The following is a 15804-nucleotide window of genomic DNA, read 5'->3' on the forward strand; positions in this document are numbered from 1 at the left end:
TTAGGTAGTAATCTGTCTTCTTGTTTTTGCTTCCAAAATGAATAACCTCCTGCTTATCCAAATTATACTGCATCGGCCATTGGTTTGCCCACTCGCCCAACCTGTCCAGATCTTGCTGTAGGATCCCTGCATCCTCATCACAATTCATCCTCCATAATAATCACTTATTGTCTGTCACAAGTAGGCTTCAATGAAGTTACTATGAAAAGCCCCTAGTCACCACATTCCGGCGCCTGTTCGGAGGCTGGAAAGGGAATTGAACCCACGCTGCTGGTCTTGTTCTGCATTACAAGCCAGCTGTCTTAGCCCACTGTGCTAAACCAGATAGATTTAAAAATATATAGTAACAGAATGAACAATGTGCCTAAAAGGAATTTCCAATGGACATTACATTCAATTGGATTTTGGGTCTGTAGCCCTAGTTAGACCACCACACCTGGTGTACAGTATTGAGGTCTGGGAACACACCTCAGGATGGATATATTGTTCTCTGAGAAATGCAGTTTAGATTTACTACGATATACCTGAATCCAGGGGTTGAATTATGAGGAGAGATTAATTTAAGTGGTGTTGTATTCCCTGTAATAGAAGGTTAACGGGAGATTTGATTAGTTTTCATAACGAACAGGCAGGGTATATAAGGAACTATTTAATCTGATTTATGGAGTATACGATTAGGGGGCACAACATAAAAATAAGAGCCAGGTCTTTCAGGTGTGAAGTTAGGCAACACATGTAACGGATGGTAGAAATGGTGAACTCTTTTCCATAAATGGAATTTGATGCTTGATAATTGTTCACTTTAAATCTGCAACTGTTTGGTTAGCAAAAACCCAAGATAATGAGGGATTAGGGGTAAAACCAGGTATGGGTTAGATCACAGATCAGCCATCATCTAATTGGTGTTTGAACCGACTCTAGGGGCGAAAGGATGACCTCCTGTTTATGTTTACGCTTACAACATTTTCTTCTGAACGATTGTTCTATCTTGGCTTTCCAAAGCTAAAATGGAAACAATTGTTGCAGAATAAAATGCCGAGCAGTATTTTTGATTTTCTAAACTGTTTAGATCAGCCAACAAAAGCAAGGTTTTGAATATAGTAACTCAACTGTGACTATTTGTCCAATCGTATCAGTCAAATTCTAACTGTTTAACCACAAGCTGAATCCTGGATATTTGTCTAATTGTATTGATCCCCGGCATTTGTCTAACTAGGTTTTGATATTGAAGGTCTGCATTCTGCTGTGTGGCCAGGTGGAGAAACAGCGGCTTTAACTCGACTCGAGAGACATTTGGAAAGAAAGGTATCCTTCTAGATCTTTACACTCCATTTTTCAACATCAGGAAAGCAACTGATTAAATCGGGAGTTTAAAAATAGCCCAGCCAAAAGAGCAGAAAACTTTTAAGGGAACATAAATCAAATAGAGTAGCTTGCTGTAGATACCTCATGCAGACTGGTGGGGATATTGGGGCTGTAAAATAGACCCTTGATCTGCAACATAAAATAGACCCTCGATCTGCAATATAAAATAAACACTTCATCTGCAATATGAGAGATTTAATCACTTGTATTTCTCTTGCAGGCATGGGTAGCAAGCTTTGAAAGACCCAGAATGAATGCCTTTTCACTGCTGGCAAGTCCCACAGGCCTCAGTCCCTACCTTCGATTTGGTTGTCTGTCCTGTCGGCTCTTCTACTTCAAGCTAACAGATTTATATAAAAAAGTGAGTTAAGTTTGTGTTTTGAAGCATTGAAATTAGTTGCTATTGGGAGCTGTTTAATGCTGATTAATCATAGAACATACAGTGCAGAAGGAGGCCATACGGGCCATCGAGTGTGCATCGACCCACTTAAGCCCTCACTTCCACCCTATCCCCATAACCCAATGACCCCCTCCCAACCTTTTTGGTCACTAAGGGCAATTTAGCATGGCCAATCCACCTAACCTGCACGTCTTTGGGCTATGGGAGGAAACCCACGCGGACACGGGGAGAACGTGCAGACTCAGCACAGACAGTGACCCAGCGGGAATCGAACCTGGGACCCTGGTGCTGTGAAGCCACAGTGCTATCCACTGTGCTACCGTGCTGCCCAAACACTGCTACCATGCTGCCCAAATCACATCGATTTTGAGATTTTTGATAAAACGGTGACCTTAAATAAAAATGCTTTTTCTTTATTTTTTCATGGGATGTGGGCTTTGCTGGCTGGGTAGCATTTTTTGCCCACCCCTATTTGCCCTTGTGGCTTGCAAGGCCAGAACAGAGGGCAGTTAAGAATCAACCACATTGCTGTGGATCTGGAGTGACATGTAGATGGCAAATTTCCGCAAATTTCCTTCCCTAAATAGAATTGGTGAACCAGATGCTTTTTCTAATAATTGATACTGGCTTTCAAAATTCCACCAGCTACAATGGTGGGATTTGAACCCATGTCCCCTGAGTCTCTGGTTTACTAGCCTAGTGACATTGCCACTGCGCCACCATCTCCTGCTGCCTTTTTTCTCCTCTTTCAACGAACCACACCATAAGCCTGTTTTGCAGAGAGGTGAGAAGTGCTGCAGTGAATGCTCTTATTTTGCTTCTGACTGCACATATGAGATTCCTATTATGAAGTACATTGCCAATAATTGAAACTACTATAAAAGTGACTATTTTAATGCTTTATATGTGGGGCAAAGTTGCCACCCAACCCCAAGTATTCTCCCAGTGAGCCAGAGTGAGACACAACCAAGAGTGAGTTTGGGAATTTTAATCTAGGTGGGAATTCGAAGCTTGGGGGGGGGGAAGTAGTTTTTCTTTTCATTGTCTAATTTATTTATTTTTTCTTTTGTATTTTGGAGTTGTAGTTGTATAAGTTTACCTAAGGTTTAAGACATGGCAGGAGATCCCAGACCCGTGTCATGCTCCTCGTGTGCGATGTGGGAGCTCAGGGACACGTCCACTGTCCCTGGCTCCTCCACGTGCAAGAAGTGTGTCCAGTTGCAGCTCCTGTTGGACCGCTTGACGGCTCTGGAGCTGCGGATGGACTCGCTTTGGAGCATCCGCGATGTTGAGGACGTTGTGGATAGCACATTTAGCGAGTTGGTCATACCGCAGGTGAAAGTTACTGAGGGAGATAGAAACTGGGTGACCAAAAGACAGAACAAGAGTAGGAAGACAGTGCAGGCGTCCCCTGCGGTCATCTCCCTGCAAAAAAGATATACCGCTTTGGATACTGTTGAGGGAGATGGCTCACCAGGGGAAGCCAGCAGCAGCCAGGGTCATGGCACCGTGGCCGGCTCTGCTGAGCAGCTGGGCAGGAAGAAGAATGGCAGGGCTATAGTGATAGGGGACTCAATCGTAAGGGGAATAGACGGGCAGTTCTGCGGACGCAATCGAGACTCCAGGATGGTATGTTGCCTCCCTGGTGCAAGGGTCAAGGATGTCTTGGAGCGGCTGCAGGACATTCGGGGGGAGGGGGGGGGGACAGCCAGCTGTCGTGGTGCATATAGGCACCAACGATATAGGTAAAAAATGGGACGAGATCCTACAAGCTGAATTCAGGGAGTTGGGAATTAAACTAAAAAGTAGGACCTCAAAGGTAGTAATCTCAGGATTGCTACCTGTGCCACGAGCTAGTCGAGAGTAGCAATGTCAGGATAGATAGGATGAATGCGTAGCTCGAGAGATGGTGCAAGAGGGAGGGATTCAAATGCCTGGGGCATTGGAACTGGTTCTGGGGGAGGTGGGACCAGTACAAACCGGACGGTCTGCACCTGGGCAGGACTGGAACCGATGTCCAAGGGGGGGGGGTTTGCTCAAGCTGTTGGGGAGGGTTTAAACTAATGTGGCAGGGGGATGGGAACCGATGCAGGAAGTTGGAAGGTAGTAAAACAGGGACAGAAACAAAAGGCAGTAAGGGTGGGAAGTGTAAGGCAGAGAAGCCATAGTCAAAAATCAAAAAGGGCGACAGTACAAGGTACAGTGACTGAGGGGAGCTCAGTGAGTAGGACCAGTAATACTGAAAGGAATAAAACGGGAAGTAAAAACATTAATGGTAAGCGACGCAGCAGGTTGTTACATGAAGATATGGGTTCAACGACAAGGAAATTTAGGGGAAAATTAGGAGAAAAGTTAAGAGGAAATATAACTTAGGAGAGGTTATTGATCGAGGTGTTAAGATTCAAAACCGAGGTAAGAAGGCCAACATAAGTGTACTTTGCCTGAATGCTCGTAGTATTCGGAATAAGGTAAATGAGTTGATGGCGCAAATCATCGGGAATGACTATGATTTAGTGGCCATTACTGAAACATGGTTAAAGGATGGTCACGACTGGGAGTTAAATATCCGAGGGTATCAAACTATTCGGAAGGACAGAGTGTATGGTAAGGGAGGTGGTGTAGCTCTGTTATTTAAGGATGACATCTGGGCAATAGTAAGGGATGACATCGTTGCTATGGAGGATAAGGTTGAATCCATTTGAGTGGAAATTAGGAATAGTAGGGCGAAAAAGTCACTGAAAGGAGTAGTCTATAGGCCACCAAATAATAACATTATGGTGGGGCAGGCAATAAACTAAGAAATAACGGATGCATGTAGAAATGGTACAGCAGTTATCATGGGGTATTTTAATCTACATGTCGATTGGTTTAACCAGGTCGGTCAAGGCAGCCTTGAGGAGGAGTTTATAGAATGTATCCGCGATAGTTTCCTAGAACAGTACGTAATGGAACCTACGAGGGAACAAGCGGTCCTAGATCTGGTCCTGTGTAATGAGACAGGAATGATTGGGATCCTCTCGGAAGGAGCGGTCACAATATGGTGGAATTTAAAATGCAGATGGAGGGTGAGAAGGTAAAATCAAACGCTAAGTGTTTTGTGCTTAAACAAAGGAGATTACAATGCGATGAGACGAAGTAGCTAAGGTAGACTGGGAGCAAAGACTTTATGGTGAAACAGTTGAGGAACAGTGGAGAACCTTCCAAGTGATTTTTCACAGTAGGACGGTAGAAAGAGGGAAAATCGACCATGGATATCCAAGGAAATAAGGGAGAGTATCAAATTGAAGGAAAAAACAAAGTGGCAAACATTAGTGGGAGACTAGAGGACTGGGAAATCTTTAGGGGGCAACAGAAAGTTACTAAAAAAACGATAAAGAAGAGTAAGATAGATTATGAGAGTAAACTTGCTCAGAATATAAAAACAGATCGTAAAAGTTTCTACAAATATATAAAACAAAAGAGTGGCTACGGTAAATATTGGTCCTTTAGAGGATGAGAAGGGAGATTTAATAATGGGAGATGAGGAAATGGCTGAGGAGATGAACACGTTTTTGGGTCGGACTTCACAGTGGACGACACAAATAACATGCCAGTGACTGATAGAAATGAGGCAATGACAGGTCAGGACCTTGAGAGGATTTTTATCACTAAGGAGGTAGTGATGGGCAAGCTAATGGGGCCAAAGGTAGACAAGTCTCCTGGCCCTGATGGAATGCATCCCAGAGTGCTAAAAGAGATGGCTAGGGAAATTGCAACTGCACTAGTGATAATTTACCAAAATTCACTAGACTCTGGGGTGGTCCCGGCGGATTGGAAATTAGCAGAAGTGACACCACTGTTTAAAAAAGGAGGTAGGCAGAAAGCGGGTAATTATAGGCCAGTTAGCTTGACTTTGGTAGTAAGGAAGATGCTGGAATCTATCATCAAGGAAGAAATAGCGAGGCATCCGTATGGAAATTGTTCCATTGGGCAGACGCAGCATGGGTTCATAAAGGGCAGGTCGTGCCTAGTGGAATTTTTTGAGGACATTGCCAGTGCGGTAGACAATGGGGAGCCAATGGATGTGGTATATCTGGATTTCCAGAAAGCCTTTGACAAGGTGCCACACAAAAGGTTGCTGCATAAGATAAAGATGCATGGCATTAAGGGTGAAGTAGGAGCATGGATAGAGGATTGGTTAATTAATAGAAAGCAAAGTGTGGGGATTAATGGGTGTTTCTCTGGTTGGCAATCAGTAGCTCGTGGTGTCCCTCAGGGATCATTGTTGGGCCCACAATTGTTCTCAATTTGCATAGACGATTTGGAGTTTGACACATTGCCCTTGGTTCCCAGGTTTGCAGACGACACTCAGATGAGTGGTAAAGCAAAAAGTGCAGAGGATACTGGAAGTCTGCAGAGGGATTTGGATAGGCTAAGTGAATGGGCTGGGGTCTGGCAGATGGAAAACAATGTTGACAAATGAGGTTATCCATTTTGGTAGGAATAACAGCAAAAGGGATTATTATTTAAATGATAAAATATTAAAACATCCTGCCTTGCAGAGGGACCTGGGTGTGCTAGTGCGTGAGTCGCAAAAAGTTGGTTTACAGGTGATTAAGAAGGCAAATGGAATTTTGTCCTTCATTGCCAGAGGGATGGAGTTTAAGACGAGGGAGGTTATGCTGCAATTGTATAAGGTGTTGGTGAGGCCACATCTGGAGTATTGTGTTCAGTTTTGGTCTCCTTACTTGAGAAAGGACGTACTGGCACTCAAGGGTGTGCAGAGGAGATTCACTAGGTTAATCCCAGAGCTGAAGGGGTTGGATTACGAGGAGAGGTTGAGTAGACTGGGACTGTACTCGTTGGAATTTAGAAGGATGAGGGGAGATCGTATAGAAACATATAAAATTATGAAGGGAAGAGCTAGGATAGATGCATGCAGGTTGTTTCCACTGGCGGGTGAAAGCAGAACTAGGGGGCATAGCCTCAAAATAAGGGGAAGTAGATTTAGGACTGAGTTTAGGAGGAACTTCTTCACCCAAAGGGTTGTGAATCTATGGAATTCCTTGCCCAGTGAAGCAGTAGAGGCTCCTTCATTAAATGTTTTTAAGATAAAGATCGTTTTTTGAAGAATAAAGGGATTAAGGGTTATGGTGTTCGGGCTGGAAAGTGGAGCTGAGTCCACAAAACATCAGCCATGATCTCATTGAATGGCGGAGCAGGCATGAGGGGACAGATGGCCTACTCCTGCTCTTAGTTCTTATGTTCTTTTTGTAAGGGCCACGAAGAATCCAGCACGAGTTTTAAGGATACAAAATAATAACGTTTATTTACTATAACAATATATACATAACAGTAGCACTAACTTCCCTTGCTACCTTCTCCTTCCTGCTGGTTCCTGAACTGGCCAGCTTATTTATACTAGGAGTTTCTCCGCCCCCCTCATTGGGGAAGTTCATACTCCCATAGGATTGTGGGATAGTCATTAGTCCCCAGCCAATCGTAAGTAGGCAGGTTATAACAGTTCTTATCAGTTTAAATCTGGTTGCTGGTGATATATTAGGTATGAGTAGTACTAACAGGGAGAATTTTCATGCTTGCATCAAACGTACCTGGGGAAAGTACAAAAAAGACAAACCATCCTTTTGTGCCAGGTATTGCCTTTTCTTTTGGCCCATGCTTGAGAGTGAGATTTCTTAACTAAGGATTTAAAAACTTTCTCTCATTATCCCCGACTGCATGATATGCACACCAGATGGGGTAGAGCATGTCTGCCTCAAAGCTAATGAGGCACTCATTCTGAAGCACAAGAATGGTCAACGAGTCAACTTTTAATTACCCATGTCCCAGTGCATCCAGGCCGAGATAGATCAAATACATTTTTTTGAATGGGAAGCATTGCTATTCCAAGGTGAAGATCTAGACCTCTATTGCAATATCTCGGTACTCTTAACATTAAAACATAAAATGATGGGTGGCTCGTGGTACAGTGGTTAGCACTGCAGTCTATGGCGCTGAGGACCCAGGTTCGCATCCTGGCCCTGGGTCACTGTCCATGTGGAGTTTGCACATTCTCCCAGTGTCTGCATGGGTCTCACCCCCACAACCCAAAGATGTGTAGGTTAGGTGGACTGGCCATGCTAAATTGCCCCTTAAATGGAAAAAAATTAAACAATTGGGTACTCTGAATTTTTTTTTTTAATGATGCATCAGATAAGAGGCATTCAGCACTTTGTCAATGTTTGAAAGAACTATCATTTTCTTAAAACCCATTTACCGGATTTGGGTGTCATTGGTTAGGGCAACATTTATTGCCCATCCCTAGTTGCCCTTCAGAAGGTGGTGGTGTAGCCACCTGGGTTGGCCACTTCCCGACTTAAAATGGAGAACCGCAAAGACTAAAGGGAAATTCAGCCAACACGGGCAAAAACGAGCAAGTGCAGAAATCCTGTGTATTGGAACTTGCAAAAACCAGACAGCACTGAAACCAGCTGCCATCTGCATAGTAATGAGTGATTCCAAGGCACAATTGAAACACTTAAGGTGAAGCCAGACTCCTCGGCGTCAGCAGGAGCCAAGACAAAGGAAGGCCAACGGACATTTAGGGACCGCCCAGCGATCAGGGAACAACTCCAGTATTGGAGAAATCGATCCAAGTGATCGAAACGTAGTCCAATCACTTGGAACCAGGTACGGGGTCCGCCCCGAATGGCGGGAAGCCCCTGGGGACTATAAAATAGAGTCCCCAAGTTCAAATCGGTCTTCTTGGCAGGGTCACTCAGCAACTTGAATCAACCCGTGAGTGACCTGTCCAAGCTGCCGCACCAAACAAGTAAGTCTCCAGTCAACGCACGCTACGAGATGGGCGCTCCTAGCTACCAGTCCATACCAGCTTTTGAATCCTGCAGACTCCGATCGAACGAAAGGCCATTTGTTCCCCTGACCTGGTGGGCCAATTCCGAAGCTAAGTATAGGCCTTTTAGTGATAGAAATAGTCTGGAAAGTAGAGTTATATGCATAAGTAGTGACTTACTGTCTATAATAAATGTGTTTTGATTTGAATCTTACTAATTGGTGAGTTGAGTTATTGATCAGTACTTGAACTTGAACTTGAATCTCGTGGCGGGGCGGTGGGGCGGTATCATAAAGATACCTGGCGACTCTAGAGCAAAGGTTAAACAAACAGAGCAAATTACGAATTACGAGCCAACCAAAAGTTAGCAACAGTGGTGAGCTGCCTTCTTGGACTGCTGCAGTCCCTGAAGGGGAGGTACACCCACAGTGCTTTTAAGTAAGGAGTTCTAGGATTTTGACCCAACGACAGTGAAGGAACAGCAATATATTTCCAAGTCAGAATGGTGATTGACTTAGAGGGGAACCTCCATGGTAGTGTTCCCAGTTGTTTCCACCCCTGTCCTAGATTGTTGTGGGTTTTGAAGGTACTGTCTATGGAGCCTTGGTGAGTTCCTGCAGTGCATCTTGTAGATGGTGCACACGGCTACCACTGTTTTGTCGGTGGTGGAAGGGATTTAATGTTTGTGGAAGGGTTACCAATCAAGTGGGCTGCTTTGTCCTGAATGATGTTGAGCTTCTCGAGTGATGTTGGAGCTGCACTCATCCAGGCAAGTGGGCAGTATTCCATCACACTCCTGACTTGTACCTTGCAGATGGTGGACAGTCACCTGGCCAGGATTTTAGCCAGTATTTTTGTGTCTACATTGAGTCAACGAGATGGGTCTGTAGGATCTGCATTCGGTCGGGTCTTTGACTTTCTTCGGTATCAGTGAGACCATGGCTTGTGCTTGCGTTGGAGGCAAGGTGCCCCTGGCTAATGAGTCTGTGAACATCTCCCACAGGTGCAGAGCTGGTGCTGCTGTAAATATTTTGTAGAAGGGCCTTCCCCGCCTGCATGAAATTAATGCTCTCCATGACCGTGAAACTATGCTAAGCAAGATATTGAGAATGTTGAGGGTTCAGATTCAACACAATTGCATGAAGTTTATTCCTAACATCAATTATACAGCTCTGCACAGGCCTTGATCTAGTCTGGGTCCTAACAGTTACTTGACTAATGCTTGACTTAATGACGCAGAGTCACAGATAGCAGTGAGCAACATCTGCAGTAGGGATCACCAGGAAGAGTGAACATCTAACATGGAGGCTATACCATTTATCCTCGAGCCTCCCGAGCAGTGATATCACTGTTGTGCAGCTTCTTAAATGTGCATGTCATTGTCTGCATTGGCATGGATACAATCTCAAAAACAATTTCTCTTTTATTGATATTTTATTCTATCCTCGTTTCTCCAATGTGAGACTGATGCAAAGCATTTGTTGAACAAAATGACCATTGCTTGTGATCTATTACATTATCACTTTTATCCATCACCTGTATCTATCATCAAATGTAATTTGCCTGTAACATTTATGCGCACACTTTCTCTTAATTACCAATTGATTTTATCTGATTATTGTGTCAGGTTCTGCACCACTGATACTAGATTGATTTGTCAATAGTTGCTGGTTTTGTCCTCCATTTCATTTTTGAACCGGGGTATAACATTTGCAATCTTCCAGTCCTCTTGCATCAGTTTCATTTCTAAGGAGGATTGGAAGATTTGACCAGAGCCTCTGCAATTTCTACCCCTCCTTCCCTTGGCAATCTAGACTGCATCTCATTGAAACTGGTTGACTTTGCTACAATGTGTACTGACATTTCTTTAAGTCCCGCTTTATTTTTGTCCCCTCCAGTTTCTTTACCACCTATTACAATGGCAATGGCAGAATGCTGCTCAGTGGAGGCAGATGCAAAATACTTATTTTGTAGCTCAACAATGCCCTCTGCCTCCAAAAGATATCCTCTTTGGTCCCCAGTAGTCCTGGCCTTCTTTTGATGATCCATTTACTATTGTTTATGAAATACTTTTGGGTTCTTATTTATGGTGACTACTAATCATATGAAATAGGAGCAGGCCATACATCTCAACAAACCCACTCTGCCACCCTGTAAGATCATGGCTCAAAGTTTGCATCAATTCTGCTTTCCTGCCTGATATCACTTGATTCCCTTGGAGCCCAATGATCTATCAAATGCAGTCTTGCCTACATTCATTAAACATTGCAGCCCTCTGAGGTAGAAAATTCCAAGATTCACAAGCCTCTGAGTGAAGAGATTTCCCCATCTCATCTCAGGCTGACCCCTTATCCATCCCCTGACTTTCCAGCCAGGGAAAACAGCTGCTCAGCATCCATGCTGTCAGACTATTTTGGAATCTTAAATATTTCCATCAAATCACCTATCGTTCTTCTAAATTCCAGAGCCCACTCTACTCGATCATAGACAAATAAATCTAGTGAAGCTTCATTGCATTGTGGGGAAGGGGGTGAGTAAAGAGAGAGCGAGTGAGAGAATCTTCTTTACATAAGAGAGAAAATGTACATAGTACTTCAACCATGTTCTCCACAAACCTTTGTATAATTGCAGCAAAATCTCTCTATCCCCTTGCAATAAAGACTAATATACCCCTTACCTTCCTAATTTCATGTTAACCCATGTGTTTACTTATGTTTCATGCACAAGGGCCTCCAGATGTGCCCTGATAAACTAAGAAATGGTAATCACAATTTAACAATTATTCTACTCTATTAATACTAAAGTGGATGATTTCACTCTTCCCTATCATGGGCTCGATTCTCCATTTGGGTTCTCCCGTTGGAACTGAATCACTTCTGGTCTGCGTGGCGGTACCTGTCCCATTCAGTGCCATTCCCATTTGGCTGTTAATTAATACTGTTGTTGGATAAATAAAATAAATTGTTTGGGTTTTTTTCTTTTTAGATAAAGAAGACTAATTCACCGCCGCTTTCTCTCTATGGCCAGCTTCTGTGGCGTGAGTTTTTCTATACAGCAGCAACAAATAACCCATGTTTTGACAAAATGGAGGGAAATCCAATCTGTGTGCGCATACCTTGGGACAAGAATCCTGTCTCACTAGCTAAGTGGGCAGAGGGGAAAACTGGGTATCCATGGATCGATGCTATTATGACCCAGCTGCGTCAGGAAGGTTGGATCCATCACCTAGCCCGACATGCAGTGGCATGCTTTCTAACTCGAGGAGACCTCTGGATCAGTTGGGAGGAAGGAATGAAGGTACACGAGTAGATAGTGGTGAATGGATGTTTTCTGCTGGAGGAAGTGGGGGGGCGGGGTTAGGGGGTGGGGGCGGGGAGGCGGAGTGTGCAGTGGGCTGTCTGAGCAGGTTGGTATTAGGATCATTGTTTTCCATGTTTCATTACATAAATGGACTTAACTTTGGGTATAGGATGTACAATTTTTGAAATTTACAGGTGTTGCAAAACTTAGCATCATAAGTGCACATGATAGGAGACTTCAGTAGGACTTGGACAGACTGAAATAGGCAGCCACTTGACTGCTATTTTTAATGCCGATAAGTGTGAAGTGATGCACATTGGTGGAAAGAAAGATGGTATGATTGTACCACTTTAAGAAGGTTGTGCAGGAGCAGAGTTATCTGGGGATGTGTATTCACAAATCCTTGAATTTGACGGGACAAATTAAGGTTATTAAGAAGTTGTAAGGCATTCGGGTTTTTTTTTTTAAACTGGAACTGAATACAAGGAAGTCATGCTAAACCTTTACTGGTTAGACCTCCGATGGATTACTGTAGACAATTCTGGGAACCACTTTTTAGGAAGAGGCTTTGGAAAAAGTGTAGAGGTGGTTAGTCAGTACTATACCAAGTATGAGAGACTTCAGTGGCAATTTGGGCTGTCCAGAATAGTGAAGGTTATGGGGCACCTGATAGAGGTACTCAAAATCTAGATGTTTTCATTATAGCAAGAAGGAAGAAATTGATGGCTGCATTTGCAATATTGGAATCTGTAGCCTTGCCTATCTTGACAAGCTGTGTTACAGTTAAAGGTATAGGGTGGTATACAGTTTTTTTTTAATTAAATATTTTATTGAAAATTTTTGGTCAACCAACACAGTACATTGTGCATCCTTTACACAATATTATAACAACACAAATAACAATGACCTATTTTATAAACAAAAAAAAAACAAAAAAAATGAATAAATAATAAATAACAAAAATGAAAACTAGCCCTAATTGGCAACTGCCTTGTCACAAGTAAGTGGTATACAGTTATAAGTATATAACAGTATATAAGGTATACAGTTAAATAAAGGTAACTACAGGGGCATGAGGGAGGAACTGATGAAAATCGACTGGGAGCAGAGCCTAGTGGGAAAGACAGTAGAACGGCAATGGCAGGAGTTTCTGGGAGTAATTGAGGACACAGTACAGAGGTTCATCCCAAAGAAAAGAAAGGTTATCAGAGGGGGGATTAGGCAGCCATGGCTGACAAAGGAAGTTAGGGAATGCATCAAAGCAAAAGAGAGAGCCTACAATGTGGCAAAGAGTCGTGGGAAGTCAGAAGATTGGGAAGGCTACAAAAACAAACAGAGGATAACAAAGAGAGAAATAAGGAAAGAGAGGATCAAATATGAAGGTAGGCTAGCCAGTAACATTAGGAATGATAGTAAAAGTTTCTTTAAATACATTAAAAACAAACGGGAGGCAAAAGTTGACATTGGGCCGCTCCAAAATGACGCTGGTAATTTTGTGATGGGAGACAAGGAAATAGCCGAGGAACTGAATAAGTACTTTGCGTCAGGCTTCACAGTAGAAGACATGAGTAATATCCCAACAATTCCGGAAAGTCGGCGCAGAGTTGAATATGGTAGCCATCACAAAGGAGAAAGTGCTAGAGAAACGAAGAGGTCTAAAAATTGATAAATCTCCGGGCCCAGATGGACTACATCCTAGAGTTCTAAAGGAGATAGCTGAAGAAATAGTGGAGGCGTTAGTTATGATCTTTCAAAAGTCACTGGAGTCAGGGAAAGTCCCAGAGGATTGGAAAATCGCTGTTGTAACCCCCCTGTTCAAGAAGGGAACAAGGAAAAAGATGGAAAATGATAGGCCAATTAGCCTAACCTCTGTTGTTGGCAAGATTCTAGAATCCATTGTTAAGGATGAGATTTCTAAATTCTTGGAAGTGCAGGGTCAGATTAGGACAAGTCAGCATGGATTTAGTAAGGGGAGGTCGTGCCTGACAAACCTGTTCGAGTTCTTTGAAGAGATAATAAATAGGTTAGACCAAGGAGAGCCAATGGATGTTATCTATCTTGACTTCCAAAAGGCCTCTGATAAGTTGCCTCACGGGAGACTGCTGAGTAAAATAAGGGCCCATGGTATTCGAGGCAAGGTACTAACATGGATTGACGATTGGCTGTCAGGCAGAAGGCAGAGAGTTGGGATAAAAGGTTCTTTTTCGGAATGGCAACCGGTGACGAGTGGTGTCCCGCAGGGTTCAGTGTTGGGGCCACAGCTGTTCTCTTTATATATTAACGATCTAGATGACGGGACTGGGGGCATTCTGGCTAAGTTTGCCGATGATACAAAGATAGGTGGAGGGGCAGGTAGTATGGAGGAGGTGGGGAGGCTGCAGAAAGATTTAGACAGTTTAGGAGAGTGGTCCAAGAAATGGCTGATGAAATTCAACGTGGGCAAGTGCGAGGTCTTGCACTTTGGAAAAAAGAATAGAGGCATGGACTATTTTCTAAACGGTGACAAAATTCATAATGCTGAAGTGCAAAGGGACTTGGGAGTCCTAGTCCAGGATTCTCTAAAGGTAAACTTGCAGGTTGAGTCCATAATTAAGAAAGCAAATGCAATGTTGTCATTCATCTCAAGAGGCTTGGAATATAAAAGCAGGGATGTACTTCTAAAGCTTTATAAAGCATTAGTTAGGCCCCATTTAGAATACTGTGAGCAATTTTGGGCCCCACACCTCAGGAAGGACATACTGGCACTGGAGCGGGTCCAGCAGAGATTCACACGGATGATCCCAGGAATGGTAGGCCTAACCTACGATGAACGTCTGAGGATCCTGGGATTATATTCATTGGAGTTTAGGAGGTTGAGGGGAGATCTAATAGAAACTTCCAAGATAATGAATGGCTTAGATAGGGTGGATGTAGGGAAGTTGTTTCCATTAGCAGGGGAGACTAGGACCCGGGGGGCACAGCCTTAGAATAAAAGGGAGTCACTTTAGAACAGAGATGAGGAGAAATTTCTTCAGCCAAAGAGTGGTGGGTCTGTGGAATTCATTGCCACAGAGGGCGGTGGAGGCCGGGACGTTGAGTGTCTTTAAGACAGAAGTTGATAAATTCTTGATTTCTCGAGGAATTAAGGGCTATGGAGAGAGAGCGGGTAAATGGAGTTGAAATCAGCCATGATTGAATGGTGGAGTGGACGCGATGGGCCGAATGGCCTTACTTCCGCTCCTAGGTCTTATGGTCTTATGGACATGCTCCATCACACCCTCAGATTCACTTTTAAGATGGAACGGTCTAATGCACTCCTTTTCCTTGGCATATTGCATGCAGAACCCATGAATAGGTACTCCACTACTGTATACCGCAAGCCTTCCTTCACACGTCAGTATACACGATTAGCATTTGTATAGCTTCACGCACTATTGGCCTTATCAGCAATCTTATACATAGGGTCAGAGCAATTTGCTCACCTTGAAAGCTTGACACAGATATGGAGCACATCAAAGCTATCAGGACAATGGCTGTCTTGATCAGACCATTGTTAGTTGTTCAAACTCACAAATGGTCCATAGGTTGCTATTTATGCACTTGAAAAGTGCCTGGTCAGGCAAAGTATCTATTTTTAAAAATTTTAAATTGAACAATAGGTGAAGGAATCATTTCATGCTGCTGCTATGAAATGACTACACGTATGGCACTTTCCACTAACAGGATGCTACCATTGGTCCAAAAAGACATTATACCTGCCACACAATTGAGCAGCAACATGTATGAAGTTTGGTGCCAGTGCAATGCCCAGGAACGAGGGACAGCATCCTTGTGATTGGCTGATTGAATCAAACATATTCTTTTGGTTGTTCGTAATGGACCGAATACAGAGTGTGCTCTGCCAGCCTGCACTTAGAAAACTCTGATG

The 15804-nt window shown here is 43.5% G+C and overlaps 1 protein-coding gene across 4 annotated transcripts in view; it reads left to right on the forward strand.

The window, feature by feature from the left end:
• Positions 1-15804, forward strand: part of LOC140393974 (cryptochrome-1-like) — a 207082-nt gene that overhangs the window by 22829 nt on the left and 168449 nt on the right. For 3 of the 4 annotated variants that reach the window (XR_011935795.1, XM_072480678.1, XM_072480677.1), the window contains exons 5-7: positions 1217-1305; positions 1586-1726; positions 11583-11894. Coding sequence is in view for 3 of the 4 variants with exons in the window: in XM_072480678.1 (XP_072336779.1) it covers positions 1217-1305; positions 1586-1726; positions 11583-11894 (542 nt within the window). In the remaining variant the exon portion in view is untranslated. The remainder of the gene's footprint in view (positions 1-1216; positions 1306-1585; positions 1727-11582; positions 11895-15804) is intronic. The other variant, XM_072480680.1, reaches the window with a different exon arrangement.

Source organism: Scyliorhinus torazame, chromosome 17, assembly GCF_047496885.1.
Source record: "Scyliorhinus torazame isolate Kashiwa2021f chromosome 17, sScyTor2.1, whole genome shotgun sequence".
NCBI lineage: Eukaryota > Metazoa > Chordata > Chondrichthyes > Carcharhiniformes > Scyliorhinidae > Scyliorhinus > Scyliorhinus torazame.